General features: G+C 29.7%; 1 protein-coding gene across 1 annotated transcript; it reads left to right on the plus strand.

Annotated features, from left to right (window-relative positions):
- Nucleotides 1-1115: 1115 nt before the first annotated feature.
- LOC143226949 (ribonuclease P protein subunit p30-like) lies at nucleotides 1116-25728 on the plus strand. Its single transcript, XM_076458503.1, has 11 exons — nucleotides 1116-1476; nucleotides 6641-6708; nucleotides 9565-9693; nucleotides 10149-10207; nucleotides 10878-10947; nucleotides 12588-12677; nucleotides 15379-15495; nucleotides 16856-16885; nucleotides 17238-17275; nucleotides 19399-19478; nucleotides 21954-25728. The coding sequence occupies exons 1-11, from the start codon at nucleotides 1389-1391 to the stop codon at nucleotides 22184-22186; spliced, it is 1002 nt and encodes a 333-aa protein (XP_076314618.1). The 5' UTR covers nucleotides 1116-1388; the 3' UTR covers nucleotides 22187-25728.
- The last annotated feature ends 167 nt before the right edge of the window (nucleotides 25729-25895 follow it).

Consider the following 25895-nt stretch of genomic DNA (forward strand, 5'->3'; position numbering starts at 1 on the left):
AAAATTGAATATTTGAGATTTTTTGCATGATCAATTTCAATTTGACTTAAGAAATTTCTGTAAAGAAATTACATCTTTTTTTGTCTTTCGATAAGTGTGGATTTGAAGACGAGATGCTTACGCTGCAAAGTGTAGAACGCATAAAAGGTAAACAAAAAATGTTCTGTTAGAGAGGTGTGGCTCACTATTCTGATAAATGAGAGTCTTCCAAATTTAAAGATAGCAATTTCAAAATTATTTTGTATGTTTGGATCCACATGTGTATGTGAGTCAACATTTTCTATGCTAGGTTTTCTCAAGTCTAGATACAGAACTCGGCTTACTGACATAAATTTAAAGGCAGAGTTCAGATGCTCATTGAGTATAGATATTAAGCCAAATTCTCACGAAAACTTGTTGATAAAACCTCCATCAATTTTCGCATTGAAGGTTAGTTGAAATGCAATTATTTTGATTAAACTAACATCTTTCAATTTCTTCTAATAGTGTGGCCAACGTTGTTTTCATTGACCACAGTTTTGACCATGTGAAAAATTAAATGCCCACCCCTGCTCTGGAGATTGTAGTGCGAGAAAATCCTAGGAGGTCAACAATTTCTGAGATACTGGAACCATCATGTCAAGTACCAATAATCATTCCACAGTCAAAGTCGCTTAGATCACACGTCTCTCTCCATTCTAATGTTTGGTCGAACAATAACTGAACCTCTTGACCATGTCTGCATGCTTCATATATTGAGTTGCAGTTACAAAATTCGCAGTTTAACAGCAGATGTACCTAATAAAGTGGCCACTAAGTGTATATAACTAAACGTGATAGGAGTTTTGCTAGAATAAAAAGAAAACAATTTGATAACTCTTCCTAACAGTGGTGTTTTGGAACAGTCCTTCCCCTTTAACCCTGCACGTGGGAACAATTTACCATTTGTGGTTATATTTGATTTCACGGATGATAAAATATTGTCGAAACGTTTTACATTTATAATAATGTTTTTCTCACTGCCCAGTCAAGCCGTCTCAAAACTTTTTTTTTTTAAATGTCTTTTCCTTCTTATCGTGGTTTAAACTTCGTTCTAGAGCTATATCGCCTTACAAAGCCATTGCCGTTGGCTCAAGAGCGACCAAATTAATGCTAGGGATATTAATACTTTTCTATTTCATAATCAAATGTGGCCTTATTTTGTTAAAAAAAAAATAAGTGTAGCTTGAGTAGCATTAATTAACATTGTGAATAATGACTGAGTTACTTTATGAATATTTCGTTAACCGTGAAACAATATATTTCACGTTTTTGCTATAAAGCTTTCTTGGTGTTAGTGAGTTGAGGGGGTTAACGTGTTAGTGTTAATGTATAAAAAATAGGTTGTATTTGAATAATAATTCTGTATAATGGATCTAAATATTATTATTCAGCCTCTTGATTGTCCTAGGGAAGAAGAAAGACTATCAGTTCAGAAAGTAAGAATGGCTATAAAATGTAAGTATTCTCATTAAGATCTCAGAGTACCCAAACCAGTGGGACAGGTTGCAGTTTAGGCTTAATTGCAGTCAGGTCCGTTTGCGTCTGGGCTTTGGCGCGCGTAACTCGAAAATTTCAATGTACACGAAACTTTTACAAAATATGACAAGTCAGTGTGGGACATTTCTCCCCAAATGTGATTCAGATCCGGATTCTGGATCAGTTTCAAGCATTTTTATAATGGGAAAAAAATGGGGCATTTTCCCGATTTTGGATTCAAACTATCGAGTGTGATCGAAGTTTTACCAAATTTCAAGTGTACGTGATTGAGGTTGAAACTCCTTTTTTCCCTCTATAAAATATGATGTAAATCATTGATAATTTATATTTGAAAATTATTTTCTGAGTTTTCAAAGGTGAAAATTGATATCGTACAATATAAATACATAAAACTGTGGGGCAACGGTATGCAATTTCTCTGGTTGAGCTTGTTAGAAATAAAATTTAGTAAATTGGTTTGACCAAAAATTTCACGTTTTGGATTTATCTGCATTCTTTCTGCTTACTCTAGTTGTGTATGGTAAATCTCGGCAGTAAATCTAAGGGCCTGTAATGCTAAAAACTGGTTGCTGTACAGGTATTGATACTTAATTTTTAGAGTCTTTCCATAAGCCACTTGAAACTTAGTAAATTGTGAATCAACTTGCAAACATTTTATTGTCATGTGGTAGTAAATTAACCAGTGATTAATTGTTTAGGCAACATGTTATAAGATTATGTTACCATGTCATCTGGAGCCTGAAGTATTTAAATTTACCTGTCTGTATAAGTTGTTTTAGCATAGAAGAATGCTAGATAGTTATAAACAACAAATTATATTTATAAAATGTGTTAGAAATGAATTTGAAGAGCAAAATAGCAGCTTATATCTGCCGAGTCAAAACAGGTGAGTAATAAAGTGTTAAAAATGAGATCAGGATACGGAGTAGTAAGAATACTGATATAATAAACCACATAAGACTAACTTAAATGTATCATTTGGGACTGTATATAGTCAAATGATGAGCGAAATTTGTTGAAGTGGTTCATGATAGTTATTTATACCAAATTCAGAGACCAAACCAGGAAGGATGCCATTTCACTAATTTCTAACTGCTAATTAGGATAAAGTTAAAGTACTGAAACATTTATGGAAGAGTGATTGTTGCTTATAATTAGGTTTGATATTTTGATGCATGTTTAGCTAAAAAGAAACTAAACATTTTCACAAGAAACCTGCAATATTCCTGACCCTGAGTATTCTACAGGAAATATTAGAACTGATCTGAACTGTAGATATTAATCCCCAATGTAACTAGAAAGGTTGATTAGTTGAAAGTAGATGAAGTTCTAGGGTTTTAAGCAAGTAAGAGATTGTATATGTGAGCCTTTCTCTCTCATTTTTGAGAGAATAGAATGCTTGAATATTGTACAGTTACTGCTGTAGTGTTTGGCAAGAGTGTGATAACAATTACCCTGGAAGTTATCGGCCAGTTAGTCTTACTTCTCAAATATATTAATGGGATAGATTCTAGAGAGTGCTTTACAAATTAATTTATTGCAATATGATGTAAATCGAAGCCAGCATGGATTCCTCAAGGATGAATTTTGCCTAATTAATTTTGTTGTCATTTTGTTTATTTTTGGAAGATGATACTTGTTATTTTAACAATGAAAAGAGTGTGGACATGTGGACTTAGATTTTTGAAAAGCATTTGATAAGGTGTCATTGAAAGGATTAGCAAAGCGAATCAAATAAGTTGGGGTTGCATAAAGCTAGTTAACTAAACTGTACTTGTAGGGTAGCTGGATCATAGAGGGCTAGAGGTTTTTGTAACTGGCATCCAATTAAAGAGGACTGTTGCTACTAATGGAATGCTTCTGCAGTCAATGTTTGGGCCTTTTCTTTTTCTTGGTTTGATTAATGACAATAATTATTAAGACAAAATCAGTAAGTTTCCTGGTGACATTAGATTTTTGGGTAATTCTAGCTGATATAAGTTGTTTAAATAGTACACAATGGCTTGGATCAATTTATAAGGTGGCCAATATTTAGCAAGTGAACATTAATTATAGAAAATGCAAGGTAATGAACTTAGGTTGAAAATTTGGATATACATTTAATATAGATGGAAATCCATTAAGTATTGTGACTCAAGAAAACTGTGATTTTGGTGTAGTGGTATCACTCAACCCTTCAAAGCAGTGAGCTATTGATAGTGATAATTTTGATATATGTTTGTTGTTGTTATTTCTCAGAATCAGAACTTAAATATCATGTATAGTTGTGGTTTTCTTATCAAATTAGGAATATTAACTTTGTGTGAGAGGTTCAGAGGAGGGTTACTAAGATGGTAGAAATATTATGTGAAGACTGAATAATATAAAGGCTTCTGGCTTTATTGGACTACATTCTGAAGAATATAGGACAAGAGGACAAAAGTTTCACGAAGAAAAGTTTATTTAATTAACAACACTCATTAAAAATATGTAGCTACTTATGTGGCTTGTTTTTATTAGAGTTAAAATTAAGAAAGCCAGACTAGACCCCAGTTAACAACTAAGTTCTTCTAACAGTGTGATTAGCTTATAAATTCATTCTTATCAGTAGTAGTAGAGTTCAGCTGTTAATAGTTTCAGAGAAGAATAGACTTGTTGAAAATTAATTGAGTTTAACTTTTCACCTTTATTGATGGTGTGTGTGTGAAAGGAAATCTTGAAAGGCAAAACTTGAGGAAATAATAGTAAGGGTAGTGCTATTTAATGTAAAACTATCTAGATTGACAGTTTTATTTGATCTTTATACAAGGAGTCATTAAGTTTCTTTAAAGACTTGGGTGAATCTGTTAGTTGTTAAACTGGAGCTGGCTTTGTACAAGTATTCCATATTACTGTGCCCACTATATTAATCATCATTTTACCTTGTCAGCTTCTACTTTTGCTTATGTATCCCTTCAGTGTTTAACAAAAAAAAAAGACAAACATCTTAAACTAAATATGCATGTTTTAACCTCTGGTACTAGTTTACTTGTTTTACTAGGCCTGAAATATTTAATTTCAAAGTAAAAGATTATTCTAAACTTAAAAACAGATTTTATGTTCAAAACATACTTGAACCCTTTATATTTTGTTTTAAAGTTTGGATACATCATAAAATATTGAGAGGAATGTAATTCTAAGGTTGCATGACTGAAAGTAAACAATGTATAAAAATATGTTAACCACACTGTATTTGCTATACTCTCTCTATCGACAGGCCTTTTGCCTATTACCAGTACTTCCCCAGTTGGCTGAGATATTATAATTGTTTTATGAAATTGCATGAACAACAGCTGTTATTATATAAAGTAGATTATACAGAGAAGAATTAATAAAGGGTAAGTAAACACAAGAACTATTTGTAGGGTTAGTTAGCTCTTAGAGGAATTTGATTTTCCATTTCTCTTCAGACTGGAAGCTCATTCTTTTTGTTTCTTTAATCAGAATCATTAAACATTTCATCATTTAATTAAGGCCTCTAAATTTTGTAGACATAATTTACACTTTATGATATTAGTAGTTTTTCAGGACCTTAACCACAATTATAACCACACATTAAAATTTTATTTACATTTTTGGCATTGTATCTCATATTCCGTGTATTTGGCTAGTCAACCTATTGAATAATGAAAACAACCTCTGTAGGTTTTGTATCATGAAGAAATAAAAACTATATATATGCATGTATACAATTTCCACAAAAAATAATTGTTTTTAGCATTAAAGTTTCCAACTCGCACTCCTTCAAAGTGAGGAGCTACTAATAACATTTTGCTAATCAGGACAAAAAACAACACCATGAATGTGAAAGTACATTTGTCCACTTTTAAATTCTGTACACAAGGACAAGTTGAAATAATGTCTAGAATTCACATGGTGGTGTAGAATATATTTTATTTGTGATATTTTGAGTTGCCTTTTATCCATTACAGTAAACATATGTTTAAATAAAATTTTGAGAAAATGTAGCATTGATGATACAAATTTACTATTCTGAATTATATTTGACATTTTCCTTCTGAGAAAATAGTAATTTATTGCTAATTATTCAACTTAGAGAGTTTCTATTAAATGAGTGTTTCAGGAATTAATGTATTGGAAAGATATGTGTGTGCGTGTGTAAGGAATGAGCGAAAGAATGGTCAAAATACTATGAAAATGAAAGTTTTCAGTGCTATAACATTCAAAGAATAAAACATTTATACTGTGAACATAGCTGAGTTCCATATATTATATTTCTCCCATTTTCATTTTGTTTCATTTTTGAGGCTTTCTTATTTTTTTCTGTTTTTTCTGTATTACCATATTGGCCCATTTATTGGGCAATTTCATATATAAGGTGGCCCTGGTTTTCAAAAACCATGGGAAAGAAAAAATGGTTAAGTGTTGTAGTTTTTGGTTTTTTTAAGTTTGTAAAGTTAGGCTACAGGTGGATTAGTTGCAAAATTCGTTGAACAAATATATGGCATGCATGACTACACAAATGTTATTTGGACATGACAGAGTAAGGGACTTCCACTGAAATTATAAGGCATGTGTGTTTTCTTATAGCAAACCCACATCGGGCTATCTGCTGAGCCCACCGAGGAGAATCAAACCCCTAATTTTAACTTACCGCTGTACTAGCAGGGGGCAATTATAAGACAGTAGTGAGTTTCAGAGCATAAAAACATTGCCACATAATTGGGCCAATATGTAGATTTTACTGATGTCACTTGCATGGTTTACATGCAGATTTTTATAATTTTTCAAAATGTGTTAATTCTTTTAGTGTCAAGTGTGATTTACATCACTTTTATGTTGTTATTAATATACTTTATTTTTCTTTAAAGTATGGGAAAGTATAAATGTTTGTTATTAAGAATTAATATTGAAAATTAAACTGTTAATATTCTTGACATCTTAAATCAGTGCCACTTGGAGGTATTGTGTACAAACTGTAATCAGATCAGTGGTGAGGATATTTGTGCAAACCCCAGAAAAACTAATAGATGTTAAAATATTGTAATTGTCGTACAAAAGAATTGCTTTTTTTAAGTTTATGTGAACATATGGAAAAATTTTATTATTGCACGTATGAAATTGTCAATATTTATTTCTGCAGTAGGTTTTGAAGTTATAGCCCTGAATGTAATCACAGATGGTCAACAGTTTGAAGGAAAAAATTTGAAGGTAAGAACAACTGTTTAGACACATTAGTGAAATATAGTAATTTTTGCTATTTTGTTGATCAATAATTGATCAACAGTATAGTTAGCTTGACGATTAATAGATTATAAGTTCCAGCAATTACCAAGGTATATGCTTCATAGTGCAGTATTATATTTTCTCTTAGTTGTTTTGTACAGAAATATCATACAGTTTAAATTAGCTTGTAAATGTTATAGTGGTGATTTGTATGTAAATTTATATTTATGTAAAATATTAATAAAGATGGCTGTGGGTAGAGAAGTAAACATAAAGTTATATGTCAAAGGTATAGATATGTTAAAGACTATATCTACTGGTTCATTGATTTGTCTTGAATTTCTTAGTGTCTAACTATCTATAAAATTGTAGCAGATTTAGCTGTGAAAATATAGTTGTGCAGTAGCTTCACAAAAATGAATACAGTAACTTCATTATCATCACATAAACATGGATATTATAATATATAATTTGATATATATTTCTTTAATGTTTTGTGACAACATTGGACCTTTTTTTTATCTTGACCATTTCATCTTCAGAATGAAACTAAAGTTATTAATAAATAAATTCAAACATCTTAGTCATTCCTTATCATTCATTTGCATATCAAACTTTTTCTTAAAGCCATTTAAAATTGCTGCCTCGATATCATCCTAAGGTAATTGATTCCAAATTTAACCACCCTGTTGGAAAAATAAAACTGTCTTAACTGAAGATGACTTCTACACTGCCAAAATTTATACCTATGTCTCCTAGTTCTACTATTCTCACTGTTAACCCTTTGGCAACGGGCTCTGTATAATATACACAAGTTTGTCTATGCATTTGTACATGTTAAGTGTTTGCATTATAACTTTTGATACAGCATGTGTACCTTCACAAAATTTGGTAGACTTTTAGTAAATATTACAGTTTTGTTTGTGAAATTTTTCATAAAAATTTGTTTGTAAAAATATCGAGTGTGCTTCATTACTACTCCAAAAACTCTTCTTTGTCCCAAAAAGTCCCAAATATTATTTGTGTAAGCTCTGAAACTTCCTAAATATATTTCAAATGCTTGTTTTCAGCAAGATTTTGTATTTTGTTATTTTATATATCCTAACTCTGTGGGGTCTGTAAGTTGATCAATCTCATAACCATTAATAAAGAAATTAGGAAATATAAATTATTTGTGTAAGCTCTGAAACTTTCTAAATATATTTCAAATGCTTCAAAAATTCATAATTAACTGTACTGATACTACAGAATTTCACTATAATTTTATTAAGCTTAGATACTAAGATGTATATAGTTTTAAAAAATATAAAACTTTTAGTAGACTAAAGACACATTCTACCTTCTTAAAATTTTGTTCATAAGAACATGGTAGCCTTTTCACAGATTAAAATGACTGAGAAAATCACCAGGGGACATTTTAAGCTGTTGATTGATTATCCACATTTCGTATATTGAAGTAAGTGTATGTAAGGGACCATTTTCAAAAATTGAAAGAGGTGAATGGGGCCACTGTGTTAGATTCAGTATTTAAGCCATATCTTGGCAAAATAAGATACGAGGTTTTTATTTTATATTCTAGCTTGATAATATTAGTAATTTGAACTCCTAATTTGTATGAAACTATAGACTTAATATTTTTAAATCACATCTAATTTTACTAATTTTAAACAGTGCTGCATTCAACATATCACATGACTCACTAAAATTTGTATTTAAGTGTTATTTTAGTATTTGCTTTTAACTTAATTTATTAACTTGTATATAATATTAAATTTTGAATTATCTATAATTTGATTCCAAACTTGTTCACATAAATTCATAAAATAGTAGTTCAATAAAATTTTGAATGCAAGTCAACAAATGTGATGACATGGCCTTTGACCTGTGACCTCATGAGAAGGGGTTAAGCATGAAAAAAAAGATGATGCATCAACATCCTCAATTTCTCAAGACAACTTTGATTAATACAAATCTCTAACATCTAATACACATTGTCATAGCATCTAGGAAAAGTCAAGGCATGTAAATTTATGATAGTAATGTTGAGTTCATGTTTGTGTTGTTGTTTTAGCTTAGTAATAACAAATTATTGTCTAAGGCCTTGACAGCATTGCTGTTATTTTAGGAAATCTCAGAATAGTTTTTATGGTAATTAATAGCCCAACCAAATAAAACAATCTCTGGTAAAATCGTGTACTAGCAATCTTTTGGTCAAGGTTACTGACCTTGAGAACTATTTGGCTTCAAATCTTTATTTCTGCACAAGGTAGTGTATATTTATAAAATTTTAAATTTTTGGTTATGTAACACACATACAGTATATTATTCACACACACTAACATTCAATGCCTCATTCAGTAAGGCTTTCTAAGCGTGTTTACTTTTTACTTAATGATTTAGATTATTATTGTGTCTGTAATTTTATTTAGGGTTTTATATATACTTGTTTTATCTTAACATGCATTCTGGTGCTCTGAAAGTTTTTGCACAGGTGATACAGAAACATTTTTAGATGATAGAAATTTTTGTGATGGTTGTTTAACACTTGTTCTCAGATGAAATGTATTCATACTGGACCATTAACAAACTTATGTATGGAAGTAAGATTTAAAACAAAGCTATACAAATTTGGATGAAGTGGCTTCTATTGCTTACTTTAGTCTTAATTTGTTCAAACTTAATGCTGTCTCACAAAGGACTTCATTTTCTTGTTAGCCTATGGAAGAATTGGAATATGTGTTGTGATATTGAAAGCTAGGTTTAAAAAAGAGTATGTTTTTAACTGTTTGAGTGAAGAATAAACACGTGTATTAATACATATATAAATTCATACTTGTTTAGATTCCAGAACCTCCTGAAATTAAACTTGGCAATTCAGAAACAGCTGAGGTGAAAGTTGCAGGGAAAACCTTCCAAGTTAAAAGTCGTTTAACTTGTATTGTCAGTGACACCAACCAGTGCCATCACGTGGTAAGTAAAAAATGTAGCATACACAAAAATATTTACTGTATAATAGCAAGTATTAATTGCTGACTTTAAGTGAAGAAGTATTTATAAACTTTACTTTGTTTTTCTGAAATAAAATTTTATCTTAAATTATTTTTTATCAGTAAAGGCCTTCTAACCCTTTTCTGTATTGTTAAAAAAAATTATTTGTAGTGTATGTTACCATTTATATATATTTTTGTACAAACATTAAACATTTGTCTCATGTTATTCAGATATTTAAGGTTTATCTTATTTTAAAAAGTGTAGAAAACAATAAAGGGTGATTTGATTATAAATACCTCAATAACATTCCTTGGTGATAAGAATGAAAGTCCTTCATTAGGAGTCAGCGAGGTATACAAATAGATTGCCCTACAATATGAGGATGAATGTGTACTGGTGACTTGGTAGTGTAGTTAATGGAGCATCAACCTCAGGGCACTGCTGTAGACCTAGATTCAACACGTGCAATGGATATTTCTTATCATCCTTATCTGTTAGCAGCAGCCATATCAATTTACCACTACTGAACTAGAAAAAAAAAAATAGCTGTTTTATGTGAAATAGGATGTAAGCCAAACATTGTTAGCATTTGACAAACCTTCTCCCAGAAAATTAGTATTAATACATGATGCACCTTGATTCAGTAAAAATTTCCTAAAGAGGTATGAAAATTGTGAAGTTAATTATAAACTGGCATATTAAAAATAATGGAGAAACACAAAAACTGGCATCTTAAAAAATATTCAGGAACTTGAATTTAAACTTCAGGAAAGTTTAGTTTTTTCCTGATTTATTTTCTGTTGGATAAATCATTTAAATGTCATCAAAGCAAGTGTTAAATGATGTGTTTACAGATAAGTGTTGTTGTTGTTTATTGTACATTTAAAATGTTGATGTTTTGATCACTTCTATAGGTATTTAACAAGGTTTTAAGTGCTTAGTAATCACAAATAATAAAAATATTTATTAAATTTATGTAAATGCGTAAGGATCAGATGTTTTATGATATCCACTTACTTCTGAGAGATATAGTTACCATAAGTTTTTTCCAGTTTTCACACACACAAACAATATTACAAGTATGTGTTTTGTTGAACACTATTCTTATCTGTTTTATTAGTGTTTATGTGTAAGTTATATTTGAACTATCTTCTCTTTTTTAGACTTCGTTCACCTATTGCTAAGAAGTATGATATTTTGGCTGTTCAACCAGTGAATGAAAAGATTTTTCAGGTAACATTTAAATATATATAAAGGCTGTGGACAAACCATATTGAAAATTGTTACTGGTTAGATTTCATAAGTATTTCTGGTCAGTTGCAAGTTAATTAAGAATTCCCAGTTTTCTAAACATTACTACTAACAACAAAACAAGATTACAGAAAATGTGATAATTTTTTTTTTCTTTCAGAAACCCTTAATTTGTGTTGTTTTTTTTTTCAAGCTATTTATTGTTGATTGATACTTCTGAGGCCTGGCCATGGCCAGGTGGTTAGGACCCTAGACTCACAATCTGTGGGTTGCTGGTTTAAATCCCCATCTCACCAGACATGTTTGTCCTTTCAGTCATTGAGGCATTATAATGTGACAGTTAGTCCCACTCTTCATTGATAAAAGAGTAGCCCAAGAATTAGTGATTGGTTATAATGACCAGCTGTCTGCCCTCTTGTCTGTCACTGCTGAATTATGAAGGCTAGTGCAGGTAGTTCTTGTGTAGCTATGCAGAAAATTTTAAACAAACCAAACCGAGTACTTTTGAGTCAATGTGTACAATAATATGACAATCACACTATACCTCTTACGTCCAGTGACAACAAGGCTTTTCATAACAGTGGGGCTTTGGATTACATAGTTGAAGTTGAAATGCTATTTATAATAGTAGATTACTTAGTACAAACTGTTAAGGTGTGAACTAGATTAAGTTAGTGAAGCATAATTTTTTATTTATTTTATGTTCCCTCACACACACACATAGTTGTACTTAGTTATTTGTCCCTGATACAAATAAATGTTTAAGTACCATTATTGTTTCACTCAATTTGTACACTTTCATTCCTTCATCACTCTTAAAAGTACATTTACATTCCTTAGGAATTTATCTCAAAGAGAAAGTTAGGGATCACAAATTTTCCATTATGAGGACTTTGAAAAGTATTAAAAAGAATGTGTTTTGAAATATAGAGATCTTACCTCAGTCACAGGTATTAACATTGATTGTTTTCCATGCAAAAAAAGCATGTTAGCATCTTTGTATGTTTTCGTTGTCATATATTTATGAGTTTATAGAAAAATATGATGGTAATAAACTTGGATAGTGAACTAGTGGGCAGTTAAAAATCAATCCTTTGCTACTGTGTTACAAGTTGTCCAAAAAACTGGAAATCTTTTTCAAATCTTATAGAATGTATTCCACATACTGTCTTTGAAATTCAACTTGCATTGTAGGTGGTATTTGCTTTGTTTTTGAACACACTGAAACATATTTGTGTCATTGTCAATGGTCTGACAATGGTCACTTGTATCCTCAAATTTAGCTATCAACTTCCAAATGGTACAGTGAGTGATGTTTTTCTGGATGTCATGTATTAAATTTAGTGGCAACCTTCTCTGCCATACAGCAGGATTAACTTAAGTTTCTTATATTTTAGCAACATTATAATCATTCATATATATCTAAAATTATTAAGAGTAGCAAATCACCTATGGTTCCCGACTTTTTGGACACTATGTATTCTAGTTTTTAATGAATTTGTTGACTTTGCTTTTCCACCTAAATCAGGTTTTATAGGCCAACATACTTTTTCAATAGATGTAATGGTAAACATTCTACATTTAATGTATGAAAGTTTTTAATTAATTTTACTGTTTTTCAGCATGTTTGTGGAAATATGGAGGTGGATATCATCTCTTTAGATTTAGCTTCTAGGGTGCCGTTTACTCTTAAACGAGAACAAGTTGGACAGGTAAGATTTGAAGTGTACACATACTATCCTGTCACAGTTATTCAACACTCATTGCTATTTATCCCCCATTTTTAAGATATGGCTAAAGATTATCTTTCTCTGTTCAGCACCACTTGCTGTCAAATACACATTTGAGCATGTTAAGTATTTATATTATAACTTTTGATGCAGTGTGTGAAAATTCATAAATTTCTGTAGACATTTATTAAAGATTACAAGTCTTTTGCACACAAAAACAATCAAATTTTTTTAATGAGGTATTTTTACTAAAGATTTGTTTATGAATATATTGAGTCTGTTTCATTATTAGTCCTGGGTGCAAAGTGATTTTCATGTTATGATTAAAAACTATTCTTTGTCCCAAACTCTCATTAATGAAATGTCTACAATCTCTTAAGTACATTTCAAATGTTTGTTTTCAATAAAATTTCATATTTTATTTGTTATTTTCTATAATCTGTGTACAGGGTCTATCAATTTGAACAGTCCCATAACCATCATAAAAAGTTAGAAAATGCATATAAATTTTGTTTGTTCTGTACTAGAATGACTACAGATTATAATTCAAAATCACAAGTGTTTAGTCTGAATAGTTTAAATCTCCTAACTTTATATATATATATTATTTGCATTATATTGACCTTCCAACTGTGTCTGGTTAACATTACAGAAGATGAAATGACATGATACACTTGCACTCATGTTATTTTGTAAAATAGTCACATTTCAGTTATACATTATTACTATTTACAAACAAGTTCTTAAGTTATTTTTCTAAAACATAGAACAGTAAATAAAGAAGTACAGCAAATAATTATCTGTTCTAGTTGTGAATTTTGTACTCATTTGTTGCTTGCCATAGGTTGCAAAACTTTATCAGATTTCACACATAGCAAAACATTTTTTTTATTTTAGGTTATATATATATATACTTGAAATAACCAAAAAAATAATAGGTTATTACATCACTATCATAGAATTTCAGTATAATTTATCAAGCTTAGTAACTAAGCTATGCTTAGGTCTAAAAAAAAATTTGAAATTTCAAGCTCATTGTAGGTTTTACACTACCAGTGAGATCTTGTATAAAAAGAAAACATTCTTTATCTGTATAGTTGAAAAAGGCTAAGAAAGCCACTAGGGATACTTTTTTAGCTTTGTGTTGATTATTCACATGTCAAACAGAATTAGGTGTATGTAAGCAAGTGTTTCCAAAAATGGAAAGAGTTAGGCATGGCTTCTGTGTTTGAATGAGTATTCGTAGCAATATCTCAAAAACAAAAAATTCTAATGTGTCAGTATTGGTAATTTGAGTTCCTAATTTATAAGAAACTATAGACTTTGTACTTGGATATCAGTATCATTTAATTTGAATCAGTGCTGCATTCAACATGCGTGTAATATAGAAAAATCTATAAGTGTGTGTTTTAATATTTACTTAAAAGTAAATATTAACTTAACTTAAGTAATTTAAAAATTAAGAAATTAATTAATGTATAATGCTGTAATGGGTATTATAATCAATTTGATACCAAACTTGTTGACATAAGTTCATAAAATATAACTTGAATAAAATTTTGAATGTGGGTGAACAAATACAGTAAGTAACATGGCTTTGACCAGTGTTGATAGGGTTAATCATAAAACTTGACTATAATTATATTTTATTTTCTTTCACAAAGTTCCTTAAATTCTGTAATACAGAAAACAAAAGTAAATTAAAATAGTTTATATTTTAACCAAATACTGTTCTTTGGAAGATGCAGTTGATTCATAAAATAGTTGTGTTCAAAGTATGTTGTGCTTTGTTAGAGTAATACTACCATCTGTATTAATGCATAAAATCTAGGTAGTGTAAGATTATTTTGAATATTCTGCTTTTTCCAAGTACATGTACATAATAATAGATGGTGTAAAATATTTTATTAAAGTTTATGAATTTTTACAGGAATGTGTTTGAAAAGTGTGAATATAAAGAGTCTTAACTTATCAACAGATAGACTAATTTAGCTCTTTATCAACAAAATCAACAACTAAACTTGATTAAACAATAGTATGTGAAAATTCCTCAACTATCTTTGTAAGCTGAGTGCTAACTGCCTACTTCTAAATAGTAAATGCTAAACTTTGCAAACATAATTGTTTAGTATCTTAATATGTACCTGCTATGTAATAAAATTCCCTTTGACATACCACTTTTTGTATTTTACTTATTAAAGACAATGTAATTGTGAAGTCATCTTGTAGTTGATTGTCACGTATCTTTTGAATACTTGGTTAGGTTCACTTGTTCTCTTATGTATTTAAATAGTTGGTTAAAAAGATGTCTTTTATTAATTGTAATATCTTAGAAGTTAATCGTTTCCTATTCTTTTACTTTATGAATTTATGTTATGTCAAGAATAGCAATGTATTTGAAAATGTACACAAAGTAACAATAAACTTAAATATTTTTCAGTGATAACTGAGATTTAGTTTATCTACATAGACTACTCCTAAATGAGCTAAATAAAGACTTTTAATCCAGTTTACAAACATTTCATGTGTAAATAATGGTAATAAATGTAATTTCTTTCATGTGCAGTCTGTAGGAATAAAAGCTGGACAGCATGTCCAGCAAAGCACTGGTTAAACCAAGGTCAAGAAAGCAATATTAAATATTTGGTACATATAAACAACCTTGTATACCTTCTTCTTTCAGGCATCTTCTAGAGGAATGTTCTTTGAAATTCAGTATGCTCCCTGTCTAAAAGATAAGACTGCAAGAAGGAATACCATATCCAACAGTCGTATTCTAACTCAGCTGACAAACAAAGTGGTATGTACATAACACTTCCCCAACTTTTTTCTTTTATCACCAGTAAAACCATGTAACACTTAGCAAACATAATCACTTACCTGCTGGTAGAAGTATATTCCAGAAAGATTTATTTGGTGTAAAAACTGATCTAAAACATGTCTTATTCTTTTATAGATCTGAGAAAACAGTATTATGGTTTGTGTATCAGCAACCTCTAGCTTTCTGTTGGGGTACATGAAAACACTGCTAAACATTATAGTCAGTTGCATATATGAAAAATTTATATTATGTGTTCACACCTTTGGAAAGATGAGTGATGTCAATATGCTTAAATATAATTTTGTAATGTATGGAGCCAAGCATGTGCTACTGTTACATCTAGTAAACATGTTGCTAGCATTTGAGCCTGTCAGGTACAGATCTACAAATAGTGACATTCTGAGTGTTTGATGGTACATGCTGTCTATTGTTGTAAAAGAAGGTGTATACTAGTGTGGTTTTACATGGAAAGGATTGAATAGTCAACATGAATAACATTAATTTGAGTGTTCTCTGTAGATACTTTAAGGGTTAACAAAACAAAACTGTTAGTGTTTGTGATGTAATCTAGTGTTAATTTGTTATATACAATGTACAGCTTAGTTTGGTACAGTATACTGGACTGAATCTCAAGGTCTGTTTCTCTAACTGCTGCTACCAGAGACTTGCTCTCTGAACTTTGGTGTTAAAAGCTCAAGAGTTGGTAATAGGTGTTATTGATCAACTGCATTCTCTGTCAGTTCAAAATTAGGGATGGCTAGCACAGATATCCATTGTTTTGTTTGCATGAACATCTGAAACTTTAAGAAATACAACATGAAAGATCAATATATACAAATGTACACACACACACACACAAACACACAGGAATACTTAGTCTTTGAAAAAGTTTAAAAATGAAAATGGTAGTTAGTATTGGAAGAGAAAAGAAAACTTAGATATAAATGATCTCTTGCTAGTATACTGGAATTATTAATATTAGAATAACTACTCAGAACAGTAAAATAACAGATATCTGAAACTTGTGTTCATTTTAATGTTTCACTTTTGAGACTTTTGTTATAGTAAATATTGTATCTTACTAAATAGTACTGTCACTCAGATAACATCAGACAGAAAAGCAGGTTCTATTGCTGTATGTATTAAACATTCCATGAATTATCTTTGTGTACACACACAAAAATTGTGAGCTTTCAAATTTAAAACATTTTTTTTTAAAGTTTTTTGCTATAAATGTAACCAATGATAATAAACATAAGTAAGCTAATTTTCACGAGTACATTAAGTTACATTTCAAACAAGAAAAACTTTTAGTATAAATAACTTTTTTTTTTTTCAGAATATTATTATTTCTAGTGGTGCATCACAGGTTAGTGAAGGTTTCTGTATTTTTTGTTGTTGTTTTTTAGGTAAATATCAAGGCATAAAGAAATTTAAGAAAATTTATAATAAAATAAAGTTTTACTGTTGTGTTGTGACACAGTATGTAAGCTTTAAATATTTAATTGTTTTTAAAATTATCTGAGTTTGTATTTAAAAACTACAAGAAAATGTTTCTGTTTAAGTATGAGGATGAATTTGTATTAACAACTACAGATTGGATGCATGGTATTATTGAATATGATATATAATTTATGATTTTAAAATAAATAATAAATTAAATATCACACAAATTGTTGCTAGTTAAAGTCATTTTTTATTAATATTTCTTGTGGTTGTAGGTAATGGACATACGAAGTTGTTTTGATGCTGCTAACCTGTATCTTTTTGTCTGTAGAAATTATTTTGAATGTTAAAGAAGTTATGTAATATAATTTATCTTGGATGAGTGTGAAATTTAACCTGTTGTGTTCTATTACCAGCAGTGGATTCAGGACATGTTTTAAAAGTACTGTTACCACCAGCAGAGAAGGTAATAAGATGAGCTGAGTTTGTACCAGCTGAGAAGTTAGTAAGATAGTTTGCAGGGCAAATAAGCAAAATTAAAACAAACTATCCAAATGATTTGAGATAGTGTGAACAAGTAGAACAAGCTAAAAAAACTTTTGTTTTGGGTTTACTTACTAATAAAGTATACTTTATTACAACTTATAGCTTTGACAGTGTGCAAAGTTAGTTTTTAGGGCAGTTACCATGTTTCAGTCATTGGTGTAGTGCTTATCTAGCACAAGTTTTTACAGTAAAGAACATTTTAGTGTTTAAATCAACATTTAAATTCTGAATTTATTGTCGTTACATGTAAATATCAAACTGCATGAGTTTTACAGACTATATATACGTGGCTAAACAAAATATAATCCAAACATAAATATAAAAAAAACCTATTGAATATTTTATGCAAAATATTTTCAAAAACCTAGGAATGTACAGAGAAATGATGATCAAAGATATACAGAGATGTGCCTATGTATTTGTTAATTGTGGGATTGTTTGATTTTATTAATAAAGTTTTCTCATTTACTTCTGTTAGTGCCATGCTCGTGTCTTAGCACTGCAATGTTCTGTTCAGAAAAACTCTTTGTTTATACTTATGTACTCAGTGATCGAAATATCTTACCTGCTCTAAAAACAAGTAAAAGGAATATACTTTTTTTTTTCAGAAAGAGGACTGGGTTTCTACTGAAGTTAGAACTTTTTTGTTATATTTATTTATCTTCGCTTTACAAGTTTTTTTTTTATTTTATTTGTTCAATGTCTTAAACATGTGCAGCAGTTTTGTTTTACTTATTTGTCTGAATACACCAACATTCTGGTTTCAGTTTCTTGTAATGCTTCCATCTGCCATCCATGTCTTTTTTTTCTCTGACAAGTTACTTCAAAATTGTAGTTTTAATACTTTTACTACAAAATTACCCATTATATGACAACTGCTTATTAAAAATTACATGGAAACTGAAGTCAGACAGTGTTATGCCAGTGTCTAGTGAATAGCATTTTTTGTCAGAAATGTACTACACCATACTAAAGGTAAAATTATTAGCTATATTCCCTACTTTAGAGCATCGCTTACTAGAACATAATGATAGTAAGTGAGCCATATTTTATTAAATATCTCTTACCTCTCCACAATTTAAATCATCCAATCACAATTTGAATTTTACCACAGCAATAAGAACTTGAATATAATTCACTAACCACAGTTTTATATTTGTTGCATCTAATTTAACAATGATTAACAACATACGGTTAATCTTACTGTCAGTTGGCATGCAACAAGACTTTTTTTTAACGCTTGCAAGGAAAAAAAATGCTAGCAGGCACATCCACGAATATTAATATAAAATTATAACAGTAAATCCATTACAAAGTAGTGTAGAAATAAATCTTCATTTTGCATCCTTGGTGGTATGGTCAGTTTTTTTGTTTTGTTTTTTTTTCATTTTATTCAATTCCTTTGTCTTTATGCCTAGCTCTAGCAAAATATATTAAGTGGTAAAAGAGAACAGTTTACTGATGAACACTTATGATGTTAAATCACAGGCTTCTGATAATAGTTAACAAATCTGTTCTTTCTGGTCCTATGCTGCAGGTTTCCAGCAAGGATAATACAATATTGTCTTAGTAGAAGAACATACCATCTTGAGCTAACATTTGTTCACTATACAAAACTGCTAGGAATGTACAAAACCATGGAGAAAATGCTATTTGTTAACAATTATTAACAGTCCTGTGATTTAAAATCACACAAATAACAACCAGTATATCAAGTTTTGCCAGCATGAGGACTGGCATACCATAATAATTTATAAGTAAGTTTTTTATTATTGAAAGGTGATAGAACAGTTGTTAGTAACTGTCTTAACATTAAAGTATGGGAAACAAAAATGTAACTCCCTTTATACAGGTGTAATTCTATCTGGATGTACTTAACCTTTTGTTCAGTGGACTTCTCTTTGGCCTTCCTGAAAATAAATGCAAAGAGGCAGTTTGGAGCAACTGTAAAAAAGTACTTAGTCATGCAGGTATAATTTTTTTAATGGTTAAATGATTTATAATTATTTAAATTTCATATGTCATACTTCCTTTGTTTCAATTATCAGAGAAATGATATAGTGTTATATTTAAGAGCATATATATTGAATGATTTTGTCTTTATGTTGGTGCTGACTACAAAGAAAATACGACAAATTTGAAAATGTACACAAAATAATAAATTTTAGTATCTAAAGCTGCTGTTAAATAAAAGCTACATTAATTAAGGATGCAACACTTGGTGTAGAAACATTCTATATTTATAATCTAAGCTTATATACTTGATACCAGATGCCATTTGTTGCTTGATATAGTGTTCATACTATAACTTTTAAATTTGTAAGCATACCTTCACAAAATCATCCAGATTATCAGTAAACATTGCAGGGCTTTTGTATGCAAAATATCAGATTTTCATGTAATGTTTTTCTCATCCTTTTTTCTTTTTGCATGTTGCCTATCTAACATACAAAATAATTTTAATTCTAAGATTAAAAATACTTTTATGTATCGGAAGATTTTAAAATTTCACGTGAAATCTTTATAACATTCATATAATTATCAAACATTTCTTGAGAAAACGTTTTGTTTTTTTCACTAACCAATCTCTGTATGGATTCTGTAGACTTGACTGATCTTGTGACCTTCATACAAAATTATATTATTTTTCAGATTATGACATAAAAACACAAATGTTTAAACTTAATAGCATTGTACATTTATATATATTTATTATTTTTATTATATTGGCTTTCCAGCCATGCCTAACCAACATTACAGAAGTTGTAAATGACATGGTACACATGCAATCCTGTCCATGAATATAAAACTAGCCTTGACAAAGTGATCAGTCTTCTATGTTTTATGGGACTAGTTTGTTTTTTTTAATACAGTAACATTTCAGTTATATTTTACATGTATATACATTATTACTATTTACAAATAAGTTCTTAAGTTATTTATCTTAGAACATTGAACAGTAAATAAAGAAGTAGGGTGAATAATTATCTCTTCTAGTTATGGACTTTGTAATTGTTTGTTGCTTGCCGTTAGATTGCTAAGCCTTATCAAATTTTGTACAAATGTTTTTGTTTTATAAATGTATTTGAAATAACTAAAAACTTGTAAATTACTATAACAGTTGTATTTAAGTCTAAAAAATGCAACACTTCAAGTTCACTGATGACTAACCTCACCAACTTGAAACTTTGTATCAAAAGAATGAGATTGACACCCTAATACTTCAAAATTGCTGAGAAAATCATTAGTAAGATATTGTGAGCTTTCGTTCAGTTATTCACATGTCATAGACCAAGTAGGTGTACATAAGGAAATGTTTCCAAAAATGGAAAAAGATTGGATGGGTCACTGTTTGATATTGTATTCAAGCTTGTTGGTATCAGTAATTTGAGTTCCTGATTCATGCAAAACAATATAATTTATATTTCAACATTGTAATGTTAGGCAGGTCAAGTGGTTGAGCTTGTGGAGTCTGGAAGCAACGACTTTTGTTGCAGGAGAACTCACTTTTCAGCTGTTATGTGAGATTGTATTCAAACTTTCCTTAGTATCTTCATGATCTGTCAAATAGTATGCACAACTACTCACAAATAGTTCAATGTCTAATTGGCCAATTCTATCATCAAACTCTTCTTTTGTATCTCTGTTCACATTCTTATTATCAATACTTTATCAAAGTGCCAACTTGCTTCCTTTTAAGGCTAAGTTTGAAAATCAGCTTCAGCCCAGACTTGTGGCATCTTTAGGCTGTCAGAGATTCTTTCTGTTTTCAATTAATTAATGCAATGTTCATAGCTGATATAAACCTTTTACTGACCTTGATAGCATCAGTTTGTTATAGTCTAACAATGCAGTGGAAAGTTTCTTAACATGTTTCTCATGAGTCATCATCATCATTATAAACTCATCATTTTTTATATACTTCTGTACTTGTACTTCACTGCATTGCACTTCTCCTTATTACATACAATTATCTGAGGCATTTATAATATCTAGCAGTGCCTCAACATCATAAACACGTAATTGAACCAGTGCTGCATTCAACATACCACATGACACACAGAAATCAACAATTAGGTGTTTTGTTAACATTTACTTTTAAGGTATTAACTAGTGAATAATAATAAAATTTGAATTATATTCTAGAATTTGATATCAAATGTATTGACGTAAATTCAAAATAATTGTTTAATAAAGTTTGAATGCAAGTCAAGAAACATGGCAGTAGGGTTAAATAAATGATATTTTGTTCGTGGCACACTTAGAGGTAATTTTAAATATTATATTACAGTATTGAATAATTCTTGCCAGAAAATTCTCTACACATTATGTACATTAATGATACTGTTTTGGTGACAAAATTTATTTATTAATCAGTTTTGTTTTCGGTTTAATCAAAAGAATTATAAAGAAATATCACAGTGTTTTATTTCTGTACATTCTAGTGTCCAGGAAATTACCAGGAAAAGGGATATTATTCATGGGAGATGTAACCCAACTTCAGCCATCAGACCAGTGGCTATTAAAGGCATGCAAAATGCCTACTATTGAACAAGAAGTTGTGAGTAGTGAGAACTCTGATACAAAATGTACCAAGAAGAAAAGCACAGTATCCTCTTCTAGTGACTGTAGCATTGTCACAAAACAGAAGAAAAAATTAAACTTTCATAAGCAATAACGATTTGAACATTCTGCTCTGAAGCCTACATGTAACTGATGCATATGCTTCCACAACCAGTAATATATATTTATTGTATTTCAGAAACTTGGATGCTGAAATGTATTGCTTCCGTTAAATTCTTCACGTTTTGACAAAGAAGTGTAGTTGTAAATCTTGTATTAACTTGTGAAACTTCAAACAATTATACACTGAAGATTTGCTTTAGTAGAATAAGTTTGAGCATATAAAATATTCATAATTTCGTTATTATGAAATATTGCAGGATAAGGTTTTATTACTGGCAAATACTGATGTACACATTTTGGACACTTTCCCCATTCCCTTTTTTCTTCATTTATTCTGTGAATAATAAAACTGAGTAAACCATGCATTATTTTATAATTTTATTTTACAATATTGGAATTTATTCAACAAGCTTACTTATAAGTAACTTCAAAAGCAAACAATAGATAATTTACTATATTCATTGGTTACCTATTTATACGAATAACTTGCGTTATAAAACCTTTTTTATATCTGCAAGTACCTATGTAGTGTAAAATAATAGATTATATCTAAGATTGTTTTATTTTTTGGTAAATCATTTTAAATATATTTTCTGACTAAAATTTTAAAAGATAAATGTTTGAGGAAAGCTTCCTAGTTGGTAATAATCTGTTTTTAACTCCATTTAAATAAAATATAGAAGAAATAACCTCAGCTACCCAAAGTATTCACACTTCCACAATTTAGCATTTGACCATTTGCCAACCTAGAAACTTGAAAAAATCAGTTGTAGAAATGTGATACAGACATTTATCACATCAAGTCCTATCTTACTTTGTTCTTAAATTTTAAAAAGAATTGAGAATGTATAAGAAGAGTTTCTGTTTTGTAACAAATTAAAAGTTTTGCTCAAAACAAACTGTACCTTATATCACAAAATAAAGAACTGATAACAAAAAAAGTGTTATTAAATATGTACAGTAATCATTAACATTTGTTACAAATAATTGAAGACCAAAACTTTGTTAGATTTTTATTTGTGTTGTTTGGAAACTACATTACTCAATAAACATTACAGTTTCAAAGTGGTAATCCAAAATGACCTGAAAGACTACTAAAACATTTGAGCTATGATCTATAAATATAATTACAAAAAAAATTCACATGTAAAAAACCATCTAAACAGCAGCTAGTCATTTAGAACTGTATGCTTTCTAAGAACTTGAACAAGTTAAAAAAAAGAGGAATAATTGAACTGGTTGGTTCAAAATGGTATGTGCTTAATATTTCATATACATAAACTTATATTAAGTCTTAAGAACTGGTTTACAATAAATACCTTATTTAATGTTATAAAAGTTATCACCTGTAAATACTTTGTTAGTATGTATTGAAAACTATCCAATTATACAACTGTGTGTTGCTTTTAGCATAATGCAGTATTTAAAGCTGTAATGTGTAATTTAATAAAGTGAGAAAAACTATTACATATAGAAAAAATATTTTTCACTTGATGTACTTTTAATAATTGAAAAGAAAATCAGAGCATACAAATATAATTAACACAATTGCATACAAATCCATACATTCAATGATATTAATAAAACACCTAAAATTAGGTAATTCACAAAATAAGGAAAATCTTCCATCCATGAATGTTTGGATTTTGTAACAAAATAGACTCATCTGCAACTTCTGCCAAAAATTATAGCAACATATTTTAACAAAAATAGTACCACATGCATATCTAGACCAAAGTGGATTTACAACTCTCAACTACTGTTTTACTGGTAAAAAACTTTTCATGTAATGAATCTTATACAATTGGTGTATTTCCTGAACAATTAATATATTTTGCAGATAATTCACATATAGGAATAAATGGTTGATTATCAGAAATTAAACTGAAAAATATTTTCAGTATTTTTAAAACAATCTGATAAAAGTTGAAACATAGCTTTAATTTTACACTAATCACAGTTTTTAAAACCTTTATATTTAATTATTATTGAAATGTTGTTAGAAACAATACAAAAGTTCATAGAAACACACTGATCATATTTTATGGTCTCTTATTGCACCACTTAATAGCTATATTTCTTTCCTAAGTTGAACAGAAACATTTTTCTGGCTGTCATAAAATTACCACTATCCATAGTTTCCTAAAGCATCTTCATTTTAATATTATTACCAAGAGTACAATTGGATAAACATTTCTTAATATTTTATTAAACGAGTTTTGTAAATATATCAATATAAATCATTGATACACACAATCAAATCTGTAACAGTACACATCAGGACATTTAAAATATAAATATATATCATGTAAATCCATTCTTGATTGGAATAGATTTCAACATTATCTTAGTGAAATTGTAAATTTTGTTTAAGACACATGCCACAAGGGCTGATTGAGGTTTGTTTTGTTTTTTTATGGCAAAATGTTCTGTAGAATATCTGAGAAAGCTGAGCACCACAAGTGTGTGTGTGTAAGAAAGGGTGGGTGTATATTGTTTCAGCTAGGAAGTAACAGTAAGCTGCCTCTGCCACCAACAGAACTAGAATCTGAGGGAAGGCAACAATTTTGATTAATTTATATTATAAAACTGTTATTCAGTTACAATCTACAATTGGAAGAAATAATATTTAAACCCTGACTTCTAATGCAAAATTTACATTTTCTTCAACCAGCAACATACAAAACCAGATACACTGGATATAGAATACCTTAATTTCTTTAAACATAATCATTTACAATACATTCTACAATAATTCATATTACCAGAAACATATGGTCAAAACTGAGGAATTTAAAGAGCACGCCACTATTTATGTTTAAATACAAAACCACAGTTGCTGAAGCCCGGCATGGCCAAGTGATTAGAACACTCAACTCATTATCTGAGAGTCACAAGTTTGAATCACACTGAACATGCTAGCCCTTATACCAGTAGGAGCATTATAATGTCAGTCTCGCTATTCATTGATATATGAGTAGCCCAAGACTTGCAAGGAGTTCAAAGCCAACAAAAGAGTTGCTATCGCTCATAGAAAACTACTCAGAATCTGACTCTTATCAGTTATAAAAAAAATACATTGTATATTATAGAAGCAACTTCATGACAAAAATGTAGATAGAAAATATTTTGTGCACCGTTCATTAAAATTTTTCATACATAAAGCTTGCATTTAACCCAACTTTCTACCCCTTATTCACACTATTTCTGTCTGAAAAAAATTCTGCATTATGGCAAAACTATGAATTTCTAAGAATGGCATACTGTTATATGCTACAAAATGAACTTAATTTTCACAGCAATTTAATGTATTCTATCAACCACTTTGGTAGAGTTCTAAATGTCATTGTATTAGTAACTACCTATTTGTAAGGATCATTTTTTCAACACTACCCATTTCTTTCATGGATTAGGCTTATCTGGAAAGAAAACACTATAACAAAAGTTGCCAGGCCTAAATCAGCAATATTTTAAATACAGATACACAGACAAAAAAAAAAAAAAAAGTGGCCAGCATATTTTATTACAACAGAATGATTTCTTCTGTTTATGCCCTCTAGTGGCACAGTGATAAATAAGTACACTAATAATGCTGGACACAGGATTTCAGTACCTGTGGTGGGCACATTATGTATCATTGTACTTAACTACAAACAATCAATGAACTTCTGTTTATTGATTTAATCAACTGCTATTAATAT

The sequence above is a fragment of the Tachypleus tridentatus genome, chromosome 9 (assembly GCF_004210375.1).
Source record: "Tachypleus tridentatus isolate NWPU-2018 chromosome 9, ASM421037v1, whole genome shotgun sequence".
Lineage (NCBI taxonomy): Eukaryota > Metazoa > Arthropoda > Merostomata > Xiphosura > Limulidae > Tachypleus > Tachypleus tridentatus.